Source organism: Calonectris borealis, chromosome 1, assembly GCF_964195595.1.
Source record: "Calonectris borealis chromosome 1, bCalBor7.hap1.2, whole genome shotgun sequence".
Classification (NCBI taxonomy): Eukaryota; Metazoa; Chordata; class Aves; order Procellariiformes; family Procellariidae; genus Calonectris; species Calonectris borealis.
Window position 1 is genome coordinate 45,070,496 of NC_134312.1, and position 24,570 is coordinate 45,095,065.

A 24,570-nucleotide genomic window follows, 5' to 3' on the forward strand; every position below is an offset into this window, starting at 1 on the left:
CGTCAAATTCATTGACAGTTGTATTTTACTTATATTTTTCTTATTGTTAAATGTTGGCAAAGACTAGAATGTTAATTTTAGTGTGTATAAATAATTTATTGAATAATAATATATGAAAATGAATTTCATATGCTTCTCTCTATGAATGACATTCTGTTATTGAAATTTATTCATCAGCACATTCCACTCCATCAAACCTAAATTTTTCGAGGAAGAGGAGGGAAGGAGGTGGAGAGGCGGTTTGGAAAAATGCAGTACAGTGGGCTGACTAAATCTGAATACTTGGTCTCTGAGAATGCAGGTATCAGTGTAATTCAAATCATAGTGATGAGATACAGAACAGTTATATGCAGTCATATACCGTCAATATTAATAGCAGTGTCTGTTTGAGAATACAGTTTTAAAATAGGTACGTACAATTTTATTAAGTATAAAAAGACACCGTGCAGAGCACAATACAATATATTTCATCTTTAATTCTGGTAGTTCTCAAACTCCACTGTCGTAATTGATATTGTCACCAACAACCACCGGATAGAATTACTTCTGTGTATAAAATGAGGCTTCTCTGGATGAATTCATGCTGTTTGGTTTTAAAAATACAGTAATTTCCTTTGAATGGCTACTTACACTAATCAAACACTATCAAGACTGTTGGCTAGCCTGCATTTGGTTTCTAACATATCCTGTGATACTGCCGATTTCCCCTGTTTTGCTTTGCCTCTCTCTGTTTGAGAATAGATCCTTCAAAGTTTAATTGTTTCTGACTTTGTTCCAAGTTGACAACCAGAACACTGGCTCAGACCATTTCTACATTCCTCACACTACTAAACTTTCACTGACATCAGCTGGAGTTTTCACCATGCAAGGACTGTAGGGTTCTCCCCTAAGTTCCTTTTCTCCCCCAGTCTTTTCTAATGAAGCATAGAAGGCATGCTGAAAGTGATTATTTTTTTAGAATTTGGGGGTTCCATTTTCTTATTTTCTTGAAAGTAGATGACATTTATAGCCTTCCAGCTTTGAGTATTTTCTTTGGAAAAGCAGACATGTAAACTTAAGAACTTAGTTAGATATTTTGTTTGCACATTCCAATTTGGTTTAATTAAAAAAAAAGTCAGAACTCTAACTTCAAATTGATTTAAATGATAATGTGCAAGTCTTAAAAGAAAGAACTTACACTCCCTCCTCTCTAAAATATGTTAACGTTAGACTGGAAAATAAATTAAATAATACAGAAAAGCTGTATTATCTGAATACAGATTATGCTATCACAGTAATATCTGCCAAACAAAGCTTGGTCTTTTGCTAACATTAGCTTACTACATTTGCAATACATGCTAAGCAAAGACCCTACTTCTCTAACAGGTACATTCAGACAATATATATTTTATGGAATAAATATATAATATATCCAGTTATAGATTTCTGAATAGTAACTATAATAGATACAAGCAATACCTACGTTTAAAAATACAGTTCTAGGATTCCCTAACTTTACTACTAACAAAATTAAAATTGACCTAAAACTTTCTCACTCTGTTGATGCATAATAAAATATATGGAAACACCAAGAGTAAAAAGCCAATTGCTTCTACAAATGGAATACTTTATAAATATAGTAAATTGCTATTTCCAGAGGGAAAATTGAAAATTATAAACAGGAAGTTAGGTTAAAACAGCTCTACAATATATAGTACAAAGTGGCCATGAAGCGTGATGTATGCGTTTGATGTCTGTGGCAAAATTTTGAACTGATGTAGTTGTTCATTTCTGGAGATAACTCTGGAGAAAGATTCTGTCTCCAAAAGCAGCCAATCTTGATCTCCTTAAAACAAAACTTTCAGTGACTAGAGAAAGCCAACGGGCCAATTTGTCAGAGTAAGGAGTGCAAGATCAGATCAAACAGAATTATTTGGAAGCCCTGGACTTCTCTGTTTCATAGGGTTTACCTATCCTGCTGTTCTCGTTAGGAATAGAGTCACAGAAGTACTATGTATTTGTGACTGCCATGTGCTGAAAAGCCTTATCATGAAGGTACCCTCCCTATGGCTGTCTTAACTATGTTATTCTTGTACTGCACATTCTCCAGACGAATTCTGTTTTGTGTTCCTGTAGTTGTTTCCTTTTGCTGGAATATTGAAGTACAGCTCTGGTTGCTTGATTACTGAACTCTTGATCGAGGCTTTTTTTTTCTTGAGAATAACCTAGAATTAAAGAAACATATTTCTCAGAGAAAGCACAAGGAATTGAGGACTTAAGTTGCTGGCTGTCTCTGCCTGCCTTTCTGCCCTTTCAGTTTAAAGAAAAATTTCAAATCAGTAAAAATACCTTACTTGCTAATGAAAAGATTTAGGTAACTGAAAAAATGAAAAACTTCATGTTGAGACTGTGCAGGTTTATAAACTGAACATAGTTTGTATGTTCGTCTCCTGCAATGGACCTATTTTACACAGAAACCCAAAACTTTTTCATTAAATACTACTGTTTATACCTCCTGCCTGAGTTGAGGCCCTGAGGTGGGATTCAGATCCCACTTGGAGCATTTGTTTGCATCAACAAAGCTGGAATTCTGGTGGTCACAGGACAGGGGGTCTACAAGGTGGGTTTTTTTTCCCCTAAATATCAAGAGGTCAGTATTAACATTAATAACGATGAAACCCATCACTGGGAGCTTCAGTTTCTGACCATTGGGGGAACTTTCTGAGTCACCTGTAGACTCTTACTGGTACAAACATCCTGTTTTGGGAACACCTGGTACGAGATGTGGAGGATTGGGATGTAAGTCATTGGGACATGGCTCCTACTTGATTTCATTTGGGCAAATGGAGCGTATCTATAAATGTATTCATGTCACAAACTCTCACTGATTTCAGGAAAACTGCATGGATGGAGAATCTCTGTACTTCACATGCCATGTGTTTTGACTACACTGGGAAACTTGCAAGCCTCTCGGAAGCTATTGTAATATTGAATGTCAGTCAAGAGTGAATGAAATACTTCCTATCAAACTGGAGATGAGAAGTAAGCACTTGTGGGTTCCCTGCAGAGGAAGCTCAGAGTGAAGTCTGGATTCCCCGTAGCAGGGAAGGCTTTTCTTCACATACCAGCAGCAGATCTCAATGTTCTGTGCAGAGTGGTAACAGACTCTTTGAAAATACATTAAACTGTGTCTAAATCTGGTAGCATGTTCTTACTTGTCACAAATGCTCTGGTTTTTAATTAAAAAATGTTCCCAGAAACTACAGACTTCTTACGCAGTCTTGCTTGCAGGTAAGCCAGAGCTGCATAGTGGCTATTGATCTCAGGGTTATTAGTTGGAAATTGGCTCCAGAATTTGTTAGGGCCTTTCACCTATTTTCAAAATGCATTTTTACTGGGACAGACCATGTGGAAATGTACCAGAGAATGAGCTCTGATCGCCTTCCCTGCACCATGTGCTTGCGGGGCCCCGAGGGCACTACCAGCCCTGACTTTCCTTGACCGCTCCCCTGTCCCTGGCCCAGGACCCCATGTCAGCCCCACAGGGCTCCCCCCACCCGCCCATGGCCCAGGACCCCACGTCAGCCCCCGGGGCCGTCAGCCCCTGCCCCAGTGATGCTGCAGCAGGCTTGGTCTCCAGCTCCCCACAGCCCTGCCCTGCCCAGCCACGGGCCCACCCGCGGGCCCAGCCTGGCCTCAGCCGGTCGCTATCCCCAGGGAGGAGCCCGACGCCCAGGGCTGGGGCTGGCCCGGTGCCCCCCGGCTGCCCTGCTCCTGGCCCTGACGGACCGCTGGACCCCGGGAGCTGCTGGCCCAGGCAGGGTGCCGTCAGTGGGCTTTAGGGAAGACCAATGAATCCTCTCACCTACGACATATGGTTTTGCTGTGTAGTTTGCTGCTGCTGCTGCTGCTGCTGAATGAGCAATTGCTGCTGTTGCCGGCGCCGGGCTGTTCTGAGTTTTTCGAAGCGAGCCTCCATCTCCTCCAGCACCTTGGGAGTGTAGCGTACCACCAGCTTGACGCTGTCCTTAGCCGCCTTCAGCAGCTCCACCGCCTTCTCGTGGTGTTCTCCTTCCACGCTCTGGGAGCAGGGAGAACAGATTTAATAATGAAAATGCTGCTTTGATCTAGAGCGCTGTCCTCTTTTTCACACAGAAAGGCTGTCGGGGTTTTAGGAAGTTTCCACACCTTACATTTTTCAAGGGACCATTAAGGGACAGTGTTGAGTTAAGTAAGGTTTATGCACTGTTGGGAATGTATTCATTTTCATATTTTAAATAACTCCAATCTGTTTTAGATTGCATTACAAACCTAATTTCTGATCTGTGTGAAAAGGAGGGGAAATACTCAACGAGCTTTATGCAAACAAAAATAACGTTAAAAAAACCCAAACCCCGCAGTAAAAACACAGTCTGTTTGCAAGGTACAAAAATAAATATTTAAATGTTGGTAAGAAATGAAGAAATTGCAAGTTTGAAATTGCAGTTCCTTTCTTACACCCTGGCCCTGTTTGGATCCCGCAGGGAAGGACATGCGGTGATTCGGCAGCCGCTGAGCTGCAGGCGAAGGAGCACGCCCGCTGCTCCCGGGGACAAGCTGCATCTTAGTTAACGGCATTGCTCACACGTTTAACGTTTACGTGATACAGGTTCTCTACGGGAAATAAACTAGTCTTTATGCGGTTAGTTGTAAGCAATCAAACACTAACAACTGAAACATTGCAAGTTCTTGCTGAAGGAACATATATTTTCCCTCCCTTTCTGGAAAATGGTTTACAGTAAGATGATACCTGCTGTGAAATCAAAAGTATTCCCAAAGGGGCTCAAGCTCTGATTTCTATGCTAACATTGTTTGAAACAGTAAATTTCCAAAAGGGGGAGGTGACTTGCCTGTGAAAAGAGTATTTAGTTTCTACCATTAAGCGGACTGACCGGAGTGCTTTTCAGGCATGTGGATTGTTCCACACCTTAAGAGAAAGGGAGAAATTTTCTAATGGTGTATGATTGCCCATGTGTGTTGTAGGATATATTCCAACAAACAAAAGTATCTCTGCACAGAAAAAAAAAGACCGCACAACTGACATCTTCACATGGATTTTAGACCATTTAAAAAACAAGTAATTTTCTTCGCACATAAAATAAATGAAAGTTTTACTACATGCTGTGTTTTAAAACTCTTACGTATACCATGTTATTTAAAATGAAACTGTACCCATAGGCATCCAAAGAGAAGCAGCAGCATTCAAAATATTTGAAGTTCAATTCATGCTAAAAGAATAACTTAGCATTGTTATAGCAACTGTCAGAAGAAAATTCTTTCTATTTTCATCTCTCCTATTTGACTGAGTAGCATTGTGCAAGACCAGTGAATAAGAATTACTTCTGCTGTGGCACACTATGAGATAGAAATAATGATTTAAAAGTTTCAAAAAGCAGACACAATACACTTCTACATAGATAGTATAAACAAGACAATTCAAGCTTATTGCCTTGCTATTTATCTTTCTTCTGTTAAATATCCAGAAACAGAGAAAACCTTGAAGTAAATAGACATTTGATTGTTGAAATAAATGACTTTATGTTTTTGAACTGTATGTTCATGAAATTCCTCCAGTAGGTCTCCTATTCAAAGATCTTCAAGAAAATTCATGCTCTGCGATGACCAGATTTGTTAGAAATTGTGATTGGGATAAATCTGCTGAACAAGCACTGCTACCCAAAAGTAATTTGGAGAAAAAAAGTTTCCTTACAAATATTTGAAAAAGAGGAAATTGCTGTTGCATAACAAATAGTGAGTGTATCTAATGCTCCAAAGAGAGCTAAAATAAAAAGGTATAGATGCACAGGGTGTTTTGTGAAGTTGCTTTAATGAACAAGTTACAGATACAAATTAAAACCTCTTCCCTTCATCCCCTACCCTATTACTGCTCAATGTTAGAAGAGGCAATCATAACTAACACACACCGTAACTAGCTCTCTTTTATAACTCATTGCTTTGTGACTGGCTTTGATACTGGCTTTTGTAAACACCGTTCTCACCTTAAGAGGAACTGTATAAAATTTGGCATTGTCTTATATTTCATTTTTTGCTTGTGAATCGTGGTATGATGTGGCATGGACATTCAGAGGAAACGACAGTGTACTTAGTGTTGTTGTGATCGGTTTTGCTGTGGAACAGTATGAACTTGGAACAGGCTATGAACAAAAATTGTAAGCTCCCAAGTTACATGAAGTAGCTAAAATATTCATTTACTTTCAAAGAGTTGGATGGTTCTAACTGACATCAGTAAGCAATTGTGATTGTATCTGTTCTGTAGGGGAATAACAAGATGGTGTACTTTAATACTTCATACAACTTAGTAAACTGTATTTAATTCATGATTGCCTGTTTTCTTTCCCATTTGCCTCCAGCCTTGTTTTTGCAGTTTATAGCCAGTATTTTCTAATTAGGAATGAAGGGGTTTACTTTGTTGCTATCCAGGTCAATGGAAAACTCCCATTGACGTGAATAGTAATGACAGAGAATTAAGCCTACAGCTCTGAACCATAACCAATGGGGGGAAAATAACAAAGGCAAAGTAAAAGATAGTGCTGCTAAATACGAATCCTACTTTCCAAACGTACCTAACTCTGGTCTTAACAACTACAGTTTTCAGCTGCTATTAACATGATTGCTGTTCTTGCTCTTAACGTCTTCATTGCTGCTTGCACTCATATTTCCAAAGCATTACAAATGCTTCACCTGCACAGCTTAAATAGCAGAGCCCCTTGGAGTAGGGAAAAGAGCTTATACCAGCAAAGGAAGCTGGTTTTTCTGTTTGAATTCTTCTGCCTCTGCAAACCTCTGAGGCTGTGCTGGCAAAGGACTCCTGCTCGTATCGGTCATGCCTGAACAAGGGATTTTGCTGACGGGATTACACTGGTTGGGGACATTGTGAGGATCTGACACTCATGTTACTTTAGAACTGCCCACCAAACATGGGATTTAATAAATTTGTTTCGGAATGTATATCTTTATTTAATATGTAATTTTTGATTACATATATTTATATATACTTACGTCTGTATTTCCCTTATTGCATTGGCAGATTGCATCAAAAAAAGGGATGCAAAATACTGTAGAGACAAGAACAGCTGAAAGAACTGCAGATATGGCGTGCGGAAACACCAACCATTATTATATCCAGGCTCACAGACTTGTCATAAATACAAAAGAAAAAAATCTCACTCTCTTGCAGACAAAAAAGAGTTGAGAAACTGAGAAGAATATTTCCATTAGATATCTGTAAGCAAATGCTTGGGTGAGAAATTAGCCATTATAAACCTATTTTGTATCCCTTTCTGTATCTGACTCACACCAGGTATCTGACAAATGCAGAATCTTTGCCAGATATGAACAGCCACCAGCAAGTGCCTTTGCTGAACCATCTGCAGGGCTTACTGCTTTCAATTTCCTTTACTTTTAGGGGGTGTGGGACAAAAGTATGTAACAAAATCCCCAGCATAATGAAAAAAGACTTTAACATCCGGTAAAACAGCTCAAGGAACAGTCATCCCACTCATGCTGGGATAACAAATCTGGATTCTGAACACACAGCTCTAATTTTATGTTGATAATTATAAAGTTGGATAACCACCAACTTCTAAGCACAAACAAGTTACAGATATTTCATTTTCATTTCATGTTCCACTGCTGAGCCGTCTGTTGTATTGTACATACTGTATATTATTTGCTTTTCTCCAGCTAAATTGAGAGAAGCACAGAGTGAACTAGTCCCAGTGACAATGTTAAATTTAGACCTTTTTCCTCCTGTCTCAAGCTGTCTGCAAACAAATTATCACTTCTATAATTTTTGCCTTTTTACAAATTACATTGTATGGGCTTAATTCAGCCGAGGATTGGTGTATGAACAGTTGCTCATAGGCATTATTTCAAGTATGCAACTGCAATCCAAACTTCAAATTCTGTTGTTCAGACTCTGAATGCTAAAATATTTCTGTTGCATCTCGGAATCAACTTTCTCATATGCCTACATGCAATTGGGAATTTTATATTGTGTTTTTTTGCTACATTAGCTTAATTTATATTCTAGAGCACATTCATGAAATTTTTTGAACAGGGTATCATGAAATAGAGGTGACAACAGTCAAATTCAATTGAAGGTTCACCACTGTCCTCCCTGGTATTTGCCTAGACACTGTTGACAGTGACAGGATTTTTCAAGAACCATCCATCAATTAGTGAACATAAACTCTTTTTATCTGTCTCTTTATTCACCTGTTGAAAGAAGTGCCGAACAACAACAAAATTATTTGATCTACTTCTAATCAGTGAAGTTCAGGCAATTTACTTATTAAATGTTCAGTTGATTTCTTTTTCCCTGAGACTAAATAATCTTTCCAGTGGGTTTTCTTTTTTTGTTTTGTATCTTTTCTTTCTCATTGTGTGCAGAGGCAAGTAAGCTTCCAGACCTATTATTTCTCTTTTGAGAACACGATGGTTGATAGAAGAAGTGGTAAAAAGTCTGTCTGAAGTGTTGCACTGATATTTTGTTTCAAGAGAAGGGGAATAGCTATTGTTGAGAGAAACAGATGACAACATGAAAGCATGTAGAAAACAGCATTTTTTTCAGTCTTTATGGGCTTGCGAGCTTTCCGAGAGGAAATTTAAGTTGGAAAGTCTTATATTTATGACTGGATTCAGGAATTGCTCCTACGTGCCTTTGCTGTAGCTAAATACAAGGTTTAGATGGAGGTTTTGCATGAAAAAGGATTACGTTTTCATTAAGAGAAGTGTAAGGTTATATGAATGACTACGCTTACCCTTTCAGTACTTTACATTCCCTTGTAAAAGGGAACAAAAAGCAAAACGAAAGGCAGAATTTGACCCATATCATGTAGTCAGAGCCTTATTTTTCCTCTCTATTCCAAGAGCCCTTTTATTTTTACCTCCATATTGACATTCACAGTGAAACTACTGCAAAACACTCCACCCTGAAGTATTGACTTACATGAAAAATGACTATGTAAAAACCGTACATTTTTACTGAAAATACACGCTCCCTGTATATGTTCATTTGTACAGCTGATTTTTCTGACAAAGATATCACAGCTGCATGAATGTCACTGAAAGAAGTCTGGAATGTACCTTCCATTGCAAATCACCACCAAATGTGCTTACCAAATTTCTTTTGATTTTATGTGTTCAAATGCTCTGTTCGAATGCAAGGCTGCACAAGTGCCACGGAGGCATCACTGTACTTGGAAAGGGCTGTGTGTCTTAGAGGCTATGAAGCGCAAGAACGACAAAGCCTGTTATTACGCTTCTACTGCAAAAGGAATTTGCAGAATTATCAATTAAGAAAGACATAGCTTTCCTGTAAATTAAGCATGTGGTGTGGATTTAAAATGAAGCTCTTCAAGCATCCTCCATTACAACAGAAATTGTAGCGGCACAAAGTTGTCGATGCAGCTTTGCCTCACTGCACCACAAATGCACACTGAAGTTCTCTCTCAGAGTTAATTCTTTTCGTTTCATATGGCTGCATTTTAAATCACGGTATTAGAAGAGCTGTGAAAAATGAAAATCCAGATGAAAATGAAAGCTCTATCAAATTTCCACATACCACTCCATTAACCGAAAGCAGCTGGTCCCCCCGTTTGAGCCCTCCATGCCTTTCTGCCACTCCTCCAGGAATGATGCGAGAAATATAAATAGGTGAATTTTGTTCCTTTCCTCCCATGACATTAAAGCCCAGGCCTTCATCAGTCTTTGGCAGCTCCACCACTCGCGGGTGTGAATGGCCTTCGCTTGCAGCAAAAGCAGCAACTGTCGCCTGGAAGAGAAAAATGAGTGATTTGGCTATGTAGGGAAAACATGGATATACACTCTGTTGTTCATTTGCAGGAAGAATTCATTCCTGTGAAAACATTTCAGTATCTTACTCTGACTTTTTCTGATTATCTGGAAGCATTTTAAAAATATTAAGTTCCATGCCAATGCTTTTGAAATAAAGGAATAAGCAGAAGAATAGAGAGTTTAGGTGACTCGTCAAAGGTAATGCAGAAAGTTAGCAGCAGAGCCAGAAGTAGGCACCGGGAAACCTGACTGCGTGGTGGTGAACACTTATGATCACTAGTGCATTTCTTCTTTGCCTTTTCACAGGGAGAAAATTTATTACTGTGGGATAAGATAATGTGATCTCTACTGTGTCCCTAGTTGAAATAAAGTGGATGAACTGAATTGTTCTGCTCTGCTCTGCTCTGCTTTCAGAGTTACAGAATTATTTATTTTATTCTTTGGGCACAGAAAAAAATCCTGAAAGGATATTCTTATAAAGTTTAGTTTATAATCTTTACGAAATCTTGCAAACTAAATAACTCGTGGAACAGGAATATGAGTTTTTATAATATAATTGGATCAAAACTTTTATTGAAAAATAAAATCTTAAAACAATAGATTTATAAATCTATGAGAAAAATCCTAGATTGTTAATCTTACTCTAGCAAAAAAACCCATGTAACAAACTGTAAAGCTTGCATCCAGAAAAATATTACATCATACTTCATTTTTCGCAAGTATTTTCCTACTTATAGATCTTAGTAAATCATTAAATAAACGTTAAGAAAATCTTTTATCGTTTTCAACTGTGTTTGTAGTCCAAACTGCTCGAACAATTTTACATTACGCTAATGTTTTTTGAGCATCCTAATAATGCTTATGCTTAATAGAAGCTAGTGGATGATGTGACATAATGGATCATTCTCAGTTACGTGTTTTTGCACATGCAGACCTTGTCATCATGCATACATTTTATGTCAGACATGAATGCACTAGGAGAATGCAATGCAGACAGCCCAGAAATAACCAGGAAATATTGCGATATTGAAACATTGCTCTGTAACCCTGCTGTTCTATATGAATAAGAAATGAGAATGGCAAACACTAATTGGATTTCTCCCCATTTACTATACAACATAGCAATAATTTCTATGTTTACCTGCAGTGTAGACAAATCAGGATTTCATATACACATTTCTCTATATAAAACCATAGACCTTACAAATTTACATCGTCCATTAACTTTCAATTAGAAGAAGGTTAAAATCAGAAGAACAGCCTACAGAAAAGAACGTTCTATTTAGTAAGGAAAATACACTGCAATTTAGTGTATATTAGGTTATTTGCTGGCTATTATATAGCTTGCTTCTCTAAAATACTGTAGAAATCATTTTGTAACACACTCCCAATCTTCATCTTCTAATACAGCTTTAAATTAAAATCTCTTAATATAAATACATAATGGTAAGATCTTAGCTCCATTAGGATTTCAGGGATTTTTGTCACTAACTTCACAGGAGTGGGACCATAAAGAAATATCTCTGAAAAAGATTTATGGCTTTTGCAGGCTTACCCATTTTGCACAGTAGCTGCTATGCCACCCAGAAGATAGCGTTAAGTACAAAATGATAATGGGAAAAAGAAAGCCATGGTGGATCTCCCTCTTTGGAAGCATCTATCTTTGTGCATGTTATGAAAACACAGAGCATATTTCATACTGGCACATTGAATGGGTTCTTTCATGGTTGTATGAATTCTCTTAGAAAATTATCATTTTAGGAGTAGCAGTAATGTAGCTGTCATGGTCTAAGGATATGAGAAAGGCAGGTCCACGTGGACAAAGAGACAATATATTTTATTAAAACAGGTAATGCATCAGAAAAACTGGGCTTGCATTTGGCTGTGGAGTCTCTTGATCAGGCCATTTTCGTCATGCTTCATCCTTACCACTTGCTGAGTACCTACAGGTCCCATTAGTTAAAAGTGGAATTTTGACTGTTTAGTTTCTATCTCCCAAATCATTGTGTCCTCTCTGGATGAGCTGTATGGGAAAATAGTCCATTAAAATATTGGTTGTTGCAGGCAGACTTCTACAGAATGAGCCAGTAGATTTGCTTTTGCAAAGCAACTTTTCAAAAAGCATCAAATTCCATAAAATCATTCTCTTTTCTTAAGCTACAGAAGCAGCATAAAGGTTGAAATTTTCCATTATGATTGTTACCTGGGAAGTAGCACTGGTTCTAGACTCTGGGCTGCCACTGATGTCTAAATTTTCTTACAGTGTACACACGAATACCTGAAACACACACGCGCACAGTCAATTACTAGGTCACTTTGGTAACACGTATTTAAACAGTTGCACGTATCCTACCTTTGCAGTGGCCCTGGCTCGGAATTCGGGGCAGCCATTAACAGTTATGGTTTCATGCATGTATTGATACACCTAAAATGTTCATGAAAATAAAATGAAATTAATTATAGAAGCAAAACAAGGACTTTATATTAACCCAGACAGGACAGTCCCTTTCCCTCATAAGACTATGTTTCACTAATGCTGTATTCATACAATCACATACTCAAGTGTCTGCTAAACTTATGCATGCTTAGGTTTACAGACAACATCAATCTGTGTTTCTCATGACACTTTGCAAACTTAACTGGGCATCTTCCAACACGATTCCCTTCCCATCTTAGCACGTCATTTCCCAAAACCAGGACATTTAGGTTCTATATTATCAAAAATTGGTGTCTCCAGGCAACTGATTTGAATGCAAAGATCTGAACTGATTTGAGCAGTGTCTTAGCCGCCAACAATGGCTTCTTTGTTCTCTGAAATTCCCTATGAACTAAAGATTCAGGAGACTGATGTTAAAAAAATATGTAAGTTGCTCAGCATAGAGATGCTGAAGAATGGAAGTGAAAATTAAATTTTGGAGAAAGGTCACAGTACTGGTTTCCATCAACCATAGCTAGGAATGGTGAAAACGGCTGGCAGTCTGGTAGGTCAGACATGGACAATGGGCAAGATTATCCTTTAGAAAGGAATTGTACATTCACATAAATGGCATAAAATCAACATTGCCAATATGTACAACTTTCTGTCTGTTGTTTTTTTCTGGTATACACTCTTGGCTCACTTACTTTCTCTGGTCCTTAACTCTCCCTTTTAAACATCTTCAGTAAGGAGAAAGGAAAAGGCTCTCTCACACTGCCTTTGTTATCTAGATTTGTCACACTCTTAGATGAAAAATATAGAAAAATGCCTTGCTACTAGACAGTTAGTTTGAAAGCAAACTTAAAAAAAAAAATTACATATAACATATGGAAATTTTTTTGGAAAGACAAAGGTGAATGCAAACAAACAAAACATTTTATTTCATTTCTTATAAAACCACCAAACCTAAAAAAATGTTCCTATGTGCCACTGATTTACTCTGGGCATTTTCTTGACCTACTTCATCAGGAATTTTGTCTTTTCATGTGCTTTATGTCTCAGGCTGCATTCCTCAGAGAGAACCTTTGGTGGTAAAGTATGTTAGCTTTTACAGCAACCTCTTTCTTAGGGTCCTTGAGGAGTGCAGATTCAATTGTACTTTCCAAAATATATTTACCTTTCACTGATTTGGTGATACCTTAGCAGGAGTGCCAAAACTTCCCTCTTTGGTAACGTAAATGTTACTTTGGCAGAGAAGGTGTCAGATCCTGTACTTAATTGACCTATAAATAATGGCTTGTCTCATTGATAGGTAAAACTTCCCCACGCCCCTGTCCTGATGACTTGTTATGCAGTATCATAATGATGTATCTCTCCCCACTGAGCCTGTTATAAAACTTACACACTGACGAACATATTTCTACAAACATCTAAACAGAATTAAGATGTGTGGCTCATTTCTGATCTCAGTGGACAGACATAGTGGTAATTAAATACTCTTGAGTAGTAAAACATTTGGGATGACTGATCCCCAAACCTTTTTTGAGGGATATCGTACACAAGGGAAAGGCAAAAAAGGAAAGGAGATAACAAATGCAATCTGTTTTAGAGATCTAAAATAGGCTAAACACTTCCAAAGTACAGCAAAAAGATTATTTGTCTTGACTCTTGTCAGCACATAAGTCATTCTAGGACTTAATTCAGAAAAACTTGGGCCAGTGAAAAAAACTGAGACAAGGGGAGCACGCTGAAAAGCTTCCTGCTTTCTCCTTTGAAATGAAATCTTGCTTCCATTGGTAAAATTGACATTGACCTCAGTAGAGGCCAGGATTTTGCCCTTAATTTTAAAAATACGGAAAAAGAAAGCTCTTTTGTAGCCTGTAAAGGATCTCTGGTTTGTTCTGTCTTTGTACTGGATGATGCCATCATAAAAATGGGTTGAGTCTACATACTCGCATTATCCTGCACAGATCAGTTCAATGTTTATTGTATTACGTCGCAGGACATATTCTTATATAAGAACAACTACTACATTATATAATAAGAATACTGTGTAATTGCAGTAATGTATCATTAAATACTTGTTACTTCAAAACCCATGCTGTATTGAACCAGTGATAATGCTGTATTTTTCTTGATATCTGCACGTTCCCCTTCATCTTAAAGCATGAGAGCAGATTGTATGTATCATTTTTGCTTGCACAGCTATAAATGCTGTGGCTGGCTATAATGTCTAAAAGCATATATTTGATTATTGAACTATTATGACATTAAATGGTTTTGAAAACAGGTCACAATATATAGGAACAGTTACTAAGAAGTTCTTTAAAATATTCATTACTAAGGTAAAATATCACAAAGGTGAGCTGATAATGATACATTCATGTGATTATTTGCTAGGTTTGATGTCATATAACTCCATATTGTCTGCATCCTACCAGTATCTAGCTGGTAGGCTTCATAATATCCAATATCCCAGTAACTAATTTGTATACTGGTGAAAGAACAAACTCACTAGCATGTGATTAAACTAATATGTTAAAAAAGAATCAACCGACTCAAAAACTTGTGAAAAATATGATCAATAATGTCACATAATCCTTGGGTTAATTTGTAAATTCTCAATGATAACAGATTTAAAATGGTGTTCTGCAAAAAGTTACCAGGAATCATATCTATAGCACGGTTCTTAGGAAAAGAATCTTGCAGGTCAAATCTCATTCTCTATAAGGAACAGATGCGGCCAGTCTTGAATATCTGCTTGAGGCATTTGTAAACCTATTTGACTGTTACACAATATTTAATGTAATTTGAGTTTAAGAAGGATAAAATATACACCTACATAACTTTCTTCTTATTAAGCCAGTTTAACAACCAAACACAGATTAACCATACCTGTTCCACCAAGCCCCTTAAACGCTTTGTAGGGTTCAGATCTAATCATTGCTCATTCTAGCAATGCACAAAAAGCACACTGTAGTCCATAAAAAATCGTTGTTTGCCTGTAGCCACACTAACCCCTTTATCTACGCTATTCTCAGCACCACCTTAGCCATGATTTGTGCACAATGAATCCATTCTGCTGCCTCTTCTATGTACACAGAACAGATAAACTGAAAATCTCTTTGTTCTCAAACTAAATAAGGTGGCATTTAAATCCTCCCAGAGTGGAATATAGCTTCTTGTTCGATCCTTTGTACATGATATGTAATTGAAATGGTTTTATAAAATCTTTCCTTTCAGTGCCTACTATTATCTGTACATCTGATTACATTTTTAACATACAGTGCTTCTCCTGAATCTAACAATGTCATCCTTAAGATGTCCTTATAAGATCTTCTGTAGATTTCCTTAGTTGGACAAAATATCACTCAGTACAGAAGACGATAAAGGTGCAGAACTTATTTATAAGTATTTGAAAAGCTCCTTTAGGATATTTATTGAAGAAGTCTTTTAAAACAGTGACCTTTGTTGACCATGACAGGTGAATAATTTCGAAAGACAGCATTGTGTAATACAAATGAGTTGAAGAAAGACAATTAACATATCACAGAATCACAGACTGATTGAGGTTGGAAGGGACCTCTGGAGGTCGTCTCATCCAATCCCCTTAGTCAAGCAGGGCCACCTAGAGCCGGTTGCCCAGGACAGTATCTACTTGGTTACTATATGTTATTAATTTGAAAAAGAGCTGTATATCTATTTTTGTATGTACAGCTATTTCTTTTTAGAGTGTCTAAAACACTACATGGGTGTTTAGCATTTGCTGACAGACTCCATACACAGCCTGATGGCCTAATGCCTAGGGAAAAGAGTTTCCATAATTCATTAATAAATCACAGGTGAAATGTCAACGTTTTAAGATGCAAAGCTGCAGCTGTAAGGTAAATGATAATGTTTCAGATAATTTACCCCCACAGTGATTTCTACCAAGACTGTCAGTGTCTGTACGCTGAACATTTGTGTAAAAGCATGCTGCAGACAGGGGTTTGTTCACACAGCTCTCATTTATGCTGTGCAGCTAGATGTACTCAGCTTTGTTTTCTCTTTCCCGTGGTGCAGAGGATACAACACTCCCATCAAGAAATACTCCTGAAAGCACGAATATAGATCTCAGACTTTTTCAGCTTCTGCAAGTAGTCTCCTCAGATGCCATAATCTAAAGTTATTCTCCCACAGTACTCAAAAAATACAAAAAGAGTGAGGGAGGAAAATTACTGAACTTGGAAGTGAATCCTCCTTGTACTGTGGCAGTTCTTGCTGGCACAGAGAAATGTACATTTTATTACTTCTCCCAGCAGGAGCTGTAGTGAGTCAGATGCAGCAGGTATATTATTGTTATGACGATGGTCCTCGTCAACACGCGTTCAGCTGGGAGGCAAAGCAGCTGGCTTAGCATTACTGAAGCACGGGAAGGGGGACTGCCTTACAGGTACTTTAGGAGCTAGCAAAATTAACAAAAATTACTCCGTACGGACTCGTAACAAAGCAGCACGTACTGGGCTGGCCTATTTAAGTCAATGCAAAGCTTTAGGGGGAGGTCCAGGAATAACAGCGCACTTAGCAGCCTGTTTTATAAAAGTGGCTAGAAGCAGCATTCTGTTTACAACCTGATTTCTGCTGAATTCTCGAAGTTACAATCTAATTAAACAGATTTTGTTCCATTAACTTCTGTAAGAGGTATTCAATGCTTCATCCCCTGATGAAATATTATGTAATTCTAAGTGCAACCGTACCTACAATAATGATGCTCAGTCGACTTTAGGCCAACTTGGTCTGGACATCAGAAGGGAAGAGGCATGAGGCAGAAATCATTTTACACCAATTAAAAAGTGTTCAAAAAAACCCACAAATAAAATCCAAGGGAGAGTACATTGCAATTCAGACCTGTGAAGTAGCAGCCCCAGATAAACTTTTCTGAGATTTGTAAGTGAGGAAGTAACCTTTTTGAAAATGTTGGGGGTTTCTTAGCACATGAGATAACATATGTAAGAAGTAGCAATCAGCTGTGTTTCCACAGTGCCTGCAGTATGATGATATATAAAAAGACTTAAAACTCTTCCTTCAAGAAGTCACAACGTACGTAAGTGCCATAGGTAAGCAGGTTAAAGGGTGGAATGAAGAAGCAACCTGCAAAGAGATTGATAAACAATGTTTAACACATGTATTGGCATCATCTACGTTTAGTTTCTTTAGTTCGTCTGCCATATTTTTTATTGCTTCAATGTAGAAGAGAATTGTATATCTATTTTTGGAAGAAGTCTTTCAAGGAAGGGAAGACAGGAGCCTGACAGACAGTACAGAGGGGAGAGTTAGCATGAGAATAATCCGTGCAAGGAAGACATAATTGGTTTCACTGCATTTGTGTAGTCATGTCAATGGAACAGTATACATGTGTGCATCCTTGCAAAACTGAGGTTAAGCTATAAAAGAGAAATCATTATTTACTTACACCTCAGTATGATGCTTCTGCCATCAACTATGCTGAATCCCTGTCTTCCTAATTGCCTTCATATGTTGGAAAGGATGAAGTAAATATTTCACCATTCTAAGATGTCAAGTGGAAAGAAATATCAATCAGTCTTTTACCCTGGTGAGAAGAGCTCATGTCTCTGTGTATGCGCTTTATTCAGCATAGCTGCTGGCCTCTCTCCTCCCCTCTTCTCAAAATCTGCAGCTGATTCTCCGACCTTCAGCCTCCTTCTGACCTAAGAGGCGAGACCCACATACCATCTCATTTGGTGTGCGTGGACCAGTCCTTGGGGCAGGAGGATATCTGCTCTTTTGACAGGGAGAAGTTACAGTGCAAAGGTGCACTGGAGAGCTGCTGACCTCCACTTCGGTGGCTGTGAATGCCTTCTTTCTGAGGGCAAACTTCCACCTGCAGCACAAACCAGTGGTGTCTTTTTTCCCCCCTCTACTTTGTTTTCATCATTTTTACCTCTTCACATTCTGTTTGGCATTTTTTCCTTCCCCACAACCCCTTGCCCATATTTTCCATTCTTAGTCCAATACATTTATGTCTGTGGAGGGGAATGCATTGGTTCGTATGCCCCCAAAGCTGTATTTCAGCACTCAATTCAAATCATGCTTCTACCACATCAGTGGGTAAGGATGTTTTAAATGCTACAAACATCAAGAGGGACTCTGGTTACCTTTAACCTCTTGTACACCATAAACCATGGAATCTCATCTGGTAATTTCTGCACCAATCATAATTTTTGCTTGAACTACAGAGTCTTTAGAAAGGTCTGTGAATTTCAAGTCTCCAGCTTGTTTAGGAAATTGGGCAACTGGTTAACAGCATTTCCATTAAAAATGGATTATTTCTAGGCTAAATTTGCCCAATTTCCGGTTTTAACTGTTGGATGTAATTGGGTCTCTTTCATCTCTTTCGGTAATCTTTCCTTCTTCTCCTCTGGAAGTATTTATAGGTATTTGTCTCATTTTGGATATCTAGGCCTTTTATGATAGGTTTTTTGAGATTTCAAACAGTATTTGCTCTTCTACAAAATAACCCACAAACCGATCTAATTGTCCGTTTAAGATGACACCTGAACAGATGAGGACATAAAAGAAGGAAAACAAGTCAAACACAACCAAAAGCGTATGTAAGCAGTGTAGAGGTATGCAGCTTACCAGAACATCCTTCCTCTTTCATAATGACTTTTCACCTCTGTAACCTTACTCAAGCTCAAAACCAATGTAGCGGAGCGCTTCAATTCAGCCACAAATCTGTGGTAGCTCAATGAAAACGGAAAATCTCTAGTGATGGTGTGTTTAGTTTTGTATGTCTTGAATATCAAATGGAATTTCTGGTTTTGTGCCTGTGTTCTGCTTTTTTAAATTATCTCATGTGACAAGCATGCTCAAGAAAGCATGGCTACATCATAAAAGCATGTTTTCTCCACCAGAGCTATAGCCTCTAGCTAAGATACTGTACTAAACACAGTCATACACCATAGTCTAAAAGACAGTAGTTCCACGGGGGAGTTGAAAGCGGGCTGATTTTCTTTTCTATCTATCTAAAGTTGACTCAAAAAAAAAGGTTAGCATTGTTTTTTCATTGTGTTAATAGCTACTTTTATCTTTGGTAGTTAATTAAAAAAAAATTGGGAAGGGACTATTCTGGATGACTGAAGAGAAAGAATTTGAGGAGACTATCTTCCTAAATCGCAGTCCTTGCGAGGGACATTGACAACCTCAGAAAACCACTGGCTGTGGAAGAACACCATGGATGCCACGTATACACACCACAACTTCAAGGTTACAGTAAACTTAGATTCTTCTTAAATAAGAATGTTGGAGCAAATGAATCACAAAGGCCCATTTTGTTATAGGCCTACGCCACGTGTTTGATTAATCCTGACAGAAGCAGAATTAGGCAATCTCACACCCATGTTCACAGTGTATACTGTACATCGTCTTCATTCTGTCCCTGAGAGCCAGCTGACAAAAGGTCTTCCTTTGTCAGTGTCAAAGGACAAGTCAGTGGATGCCTATGAGTACAGTGAGGTTGAAATGGTTGAAAAGTACCTTTGAGAGGAAGGCATGTGATATATTATAGGGCCTACTGGAAGTACCAAAAAGTCTGTATTACATAAGTTATTTTCTGCAGCTACTGAATTTGGACAACTCCAGAAAAACCTGCTTTGTGACAACTAGTCTGTATTAATGAGCTATTTATATCTGGTCATTCAAGGTTGCTGGCATTCTGAATATTTTTACATGATAAGCTTTCATTAGCCTGTGAGCAGCTACCTGTTTGCATTGGGAAAACTGTTGGTGTCTATTTTCAAAACCAAACATCTGTATCATTTGCACAATTGTCATAATAATCTCTTTCTGTGAAGTAACACTGCATGGATGTTGCCACATTCAGTAGGGATGCTAACCCATTAAAAAGCTCAAACCTGTAAATGAAACCCAGTCTCATTTAAAAACTTGAGGAGATGAGACAGTTTTAATTTCATAACGTGGAAGAAATAGTATGAAAGTCGGCTTTTACATTTTCATAGAGGATATTTTATTTAAAAGTTTCCTTTTTTTTTGGGGGGGGGGGGGTGCGTTATGGAGGAAACTAGGTCCGTTTTACCAAAGTGAAAAAACGGATCTGAATCTTGATGCATTATTAAGCTGTCCTTAGGCAGTAGGCAAAAAACAGCACAGGCCTGAAACATTGTTAAAAATAAATGAAGTATAATCACCGTAAGGGTATAATATTTTAATTTAGGGTGGTACCTTTCATGGAGGCTCTGGTTAAAATGCCAAAATATTACCTGATCTGGCATTTTTTCTGTGGAAAAGGGTGGTGCTCACTCTGCTCTGACAGTATCTGTGTTGCTGTCTGAAAGCTGAACCAAGTTTTGGTCCCTGAGTTTTGCCATATGAGGCTGCGCCTGTCCAAGAAACAACCCAACAGGGGTTACAGGCTGGGGCCAGAATCTCTTTCCTCCCTTCTGCGCGAGCAGAAGAACATAGCAGATGTACCAGGAAACGCATGCTGTCACATCCTCTGCATATATTGGATGGCTCAGTTGAAACACTCCTGGTGTTGCTGTTAGGACACACAAGACCTCTGTGTGCCCCCTCTTCTTCCCGCCAATGTCGATTCTGTCTGGAAACATCACTCTGACACTGTAAAGTCAATAGGAAGTTGCTTGGCACCCTCTTAAGAATAATGAAAAATAGACTTTTATTTGCAAATAAAAATTACTTATATTAGGAACAATAAAAATCCGATTGGGTCATTCAGTTTATTTCATGTTGCTTACACACTGTTCTATACTCTGCTCTAAGTCAACGGCAACTATGATCTGGCATCTTCGAAGACAATGTTACAGGTGACTCAGAAACTGTATGCTTTGCAGGCACTGAACGTTAGCAAAATACTGTGCTAAAAGTCTCTTTTGCTGCTTCTACTGCAATATACTGGGATCAAAAGAAATAGCAACATGTGTGATTAGTTAATTCCCTTAAGACCACTTGGAATTCATAGCTCATAATTTAAAACTCTTTCTCTTAGACCTCACTGCCAGTTACTTTTGAGTTCAAAAATATGCCAAGCATTAATAAACACTAATTTCCTCCCCTTTATCAGTATGTCTGTATATGTTGTTGGGGCTGCCATATGCAAGAGCCATATTCCAAACATTAACAGGTTTGGCAAAACCTTGCCAAAATCAGCACCTGGATGAAACACGACATAACCTGAGCCTGTCATGCAAGTTCATCTCAAGTGCTCCTATCGAGCTGAGAAGGCAGCGAGAAGGAAGGAAACTGCTGATGTTTCTTGTTTTAAATACCAACAAAAAATGTAGTTAAAATGGAGTTTTAAAAGAGTTTTACAATTCCTTTTCTTTTCTGAAGGCACAATTAAAAAACGGAGATTGAGCAGCATTTCTCAGGAGTCTCATCACTGACTTCAGTCAAGCGGAAGCAGGGGTATACTGAGGGTCCATCAAGGCAGAAACAGTGGTACAGTGGCTTCCAACAACCTGTCAGCATAAATATTCCTCAGTACTTCACCTTGCTGCTGATTTCTCTCAAGAGGAAGAAGCAGACTTGAGATGAACTGCAGCAGAGGCTATTCTGTTTGTCCTTAAGGGTTTTATATAATCAAATATAACACTGCAACAATAAACTAAAATGATAATGTGAGGAAAACAAAAAAAATGTGGAGGTGCATCGCCCATGTTCCACTGGAGTCACCTTCTGCAGCACACACAACTGCAGCCAGGTGCAGAACTAAGAACATCACCTGAGCATCACTCATCAGAGAGTTTTAGTAAATATGGTACAGCAATCCAGATAAACTGTGATATGAACAAAGTATGTCATTGCTTTGATTTTATACATTGCAGGACTCTTGCAGCACTGAAATGTTTATCTTTTGTGAGAGGCACAACTACGCAAGCAGAGCATAAATGTGAGTAGATATATAGCCATCAGCTGACTCTGAAAATTGATCTTTAATCAAAACCAATGGGAGAAAGCACTGATTAAAGACCAGTGATACAGTCTGGCCCCAGATTCTGGGTTACTACATCTGTGAAATCAATGTATTTAGCTCTAGGCAGCTAAAAAAAGTGACAATAGCAGCTGTTTTAAATCTCCTGCGGTGAAGTCATGGAAGTCGTAGGGACTTAGTAATTGCACAGAGGCTTAATAATGCCTTCTCCCAGATAATGCTTGGGCAGCTTGGTAAATTCATATAATTGCCATTAATGAAGGCAATCTGCTGAGTGACAAGGTAATCATTCCAAAAGTTCTCATTTATGCCATCCAGGGCTTGCAAACAACAGAGTAATGCTTCCATCATTTACGGTAAAGTGGTAAATGAAACGTCATTGTTTGTCAAAATTTGCGTAATTTCTAGTTACATTCATGCTAAAAAATAGCACATATTTGAACAGAGCAGGGTAATTTAAAAAAAAAAAAATCTGTGTTTACTGCTAACAAGCTTTTTGCTGAACTTAATGCCTCATACAGCATGGTGGCAAGACAAAAAACAGGCAGCCCATCTTCTGAATTTGATTTTTTTCCTGCCCTAATTTACATACATTACAAATCCTTCTCTCAACTCACCATTATAGATACAGTACTTGTAACCAGGAGAGGGAAAGCAAAACTCTGTAAAACATGAAAGCATTACTACTTTGCCATACCATCATCTTTGAGCGAAGCTAAATAATGCCCTTTCCAAACAGTGATGGAGGTACTGATTTAGTGGAAATTTTAATCATTATTTTATATGGCATTTCATTGCTGGGACACTGGTGATGGAAAAGGGATGGAAAGGTACAGCAGAATATTCTTGAAAATGCCACACAGCCCCAGAATTCAGGTAAGCTGTACTGGTTCAACAGACATTATAACCCACACCAATACCTAAAAAAAAATAAAATGCTGAAACTTTACCATTAGCGTCCAGGAATGCAAATTTTAATGAAAAGGTACAAATCAATCCATGCATAAGCATGTGAAAATCTGAATGAATTTGGTCAATGTGCACAATTCCAAATTTGCTGCTGCATGAGTGCTACTGCTAAATTAATGGTGCAGTAATTCTGAATAAGCTATCTGGAATACCAGAACAAGGTATAACAAGGTATCAGATTAGCCTAAGGAGAACTTTGCTTCCCAGCCAGTCTAATGGGGCATCATGCTAATAGAACCGTACTGCTTTTATGACCCAAGTTACACATCTGAGCTGATAAATCTCATTCGTTTTACTCAGATGAGTTGTCCTATTGCCCTTTTGTTTACTAATTGCCTTATTAATAAGTACAACATACCACTTTTGCTTAATCCTGACCAACACCTCCGTTTGCATGGGTAAATGTGACAGTAGGGGACTTTAGATGTCAGGCTTCCTACTGAGCCTTAATCACAGTTCTGTGCTGTGAATTATAGCAGTAAGTCTTCTCGATACATATTTTTTTTTTTCCGAAGTTGCATCTTACAATTTTAAAACTTCAAAAGCTGGGCTCGCCCTGTGGCGATGAGAAACTGACTGGAATTGTATTCCTCCTCCTGTAACAAATATTCAGCTCCCAGTGAAAAGAAAGAGTAACACAGGGAAGGATTTGAAGTCTGGGGCTGCCCTTGGTGCCAACCAAGAGAGTTTGGCCTGTTGAACCTCTATTTTTACAGGGAATGGGATCCATCACGCAGAAAACAATGGAACTCTGCTTTCAGAAGCTACGTCTGGGAGGTGGAGGAACAGCATTATATTGCAAACCGAACAAACAAATCTTGAGATTCTCGATACACAACAGAACCAGTACTTCAAATGACTCCTACATTAAAATCCTAAATGAATAATTTTAATAAAAGAATTAATGAGAATTAACTTCTCATTAATTCTGGGTCCAGCTAATACCCAGATTGTTATATTTAGTACAGCCCTTTAAAATGTAGTACACCACCATACTGGGATATCTGAAGTGAACAGCTAAGGGTTCCAGCCAGACTCCTGCTGTCACGCGCTGCACCACAGTGAAGTAATGAGCACGGTATCACCAGACTCAGCTTTCACCACCCAGCAGCCGCCTTCTGGTTGCCTAATATTTGCAAAGACATATATTGGGGTTAATAACGAAAAGCGCAGGTAGGCAGCTTGAGGAAATGACCAGATAATAACACATTGCATATCAGCAGCACTGGGATTCCAGGCATTCAGGCTGCTAAGGCATGAAAATGAAAATTATTAATTAAAGTAAATCATTCCAATATACTGACTAGGCTTGTTGAACTATCCTACCTAGCATATACTGAACTATGTTTTTAATATTATAGAACATAATAAAACATAT

At 38.3% G+C, this 24,570-nt stretch overlaps 1 protein-coding gene across 1 annotated transcript in view; it reads right to left on the reverse strand.

Annotated features, from left to right (window-relative positions):
• Positions 1–456: 456 nt before the first annotated feature.
• LIN7A (lin-7 cell polarity scaffold A) overlaps positions 457–24,570 on the reverse strand; it is a 48,494-nt gene continuing 24,380 nt past the window's right edge. Inside the window, exons 3-6 of the mRNA XM_075155517.1 lie at positions 12,191–12,262; positions 9,605–9,814; positions 3,845–4,060; positions 457–2,204 (exon numbers count right to left, since the gene is read on the reverse strand). Of these exons, the coding sequence (XP_075011618.1) occupies positions 3,845–4,060; positions 9,605–9,814; positions 12,191–12,262 (498 nt within the window). The 3' untranslated portion in view covers positions 457–2,204. The remainder of the gene's footprint in view (positions 2,205–3,844; positions 4,061–9,604; positions 9,815–12,190; positions 12,263–24,570) is intronic.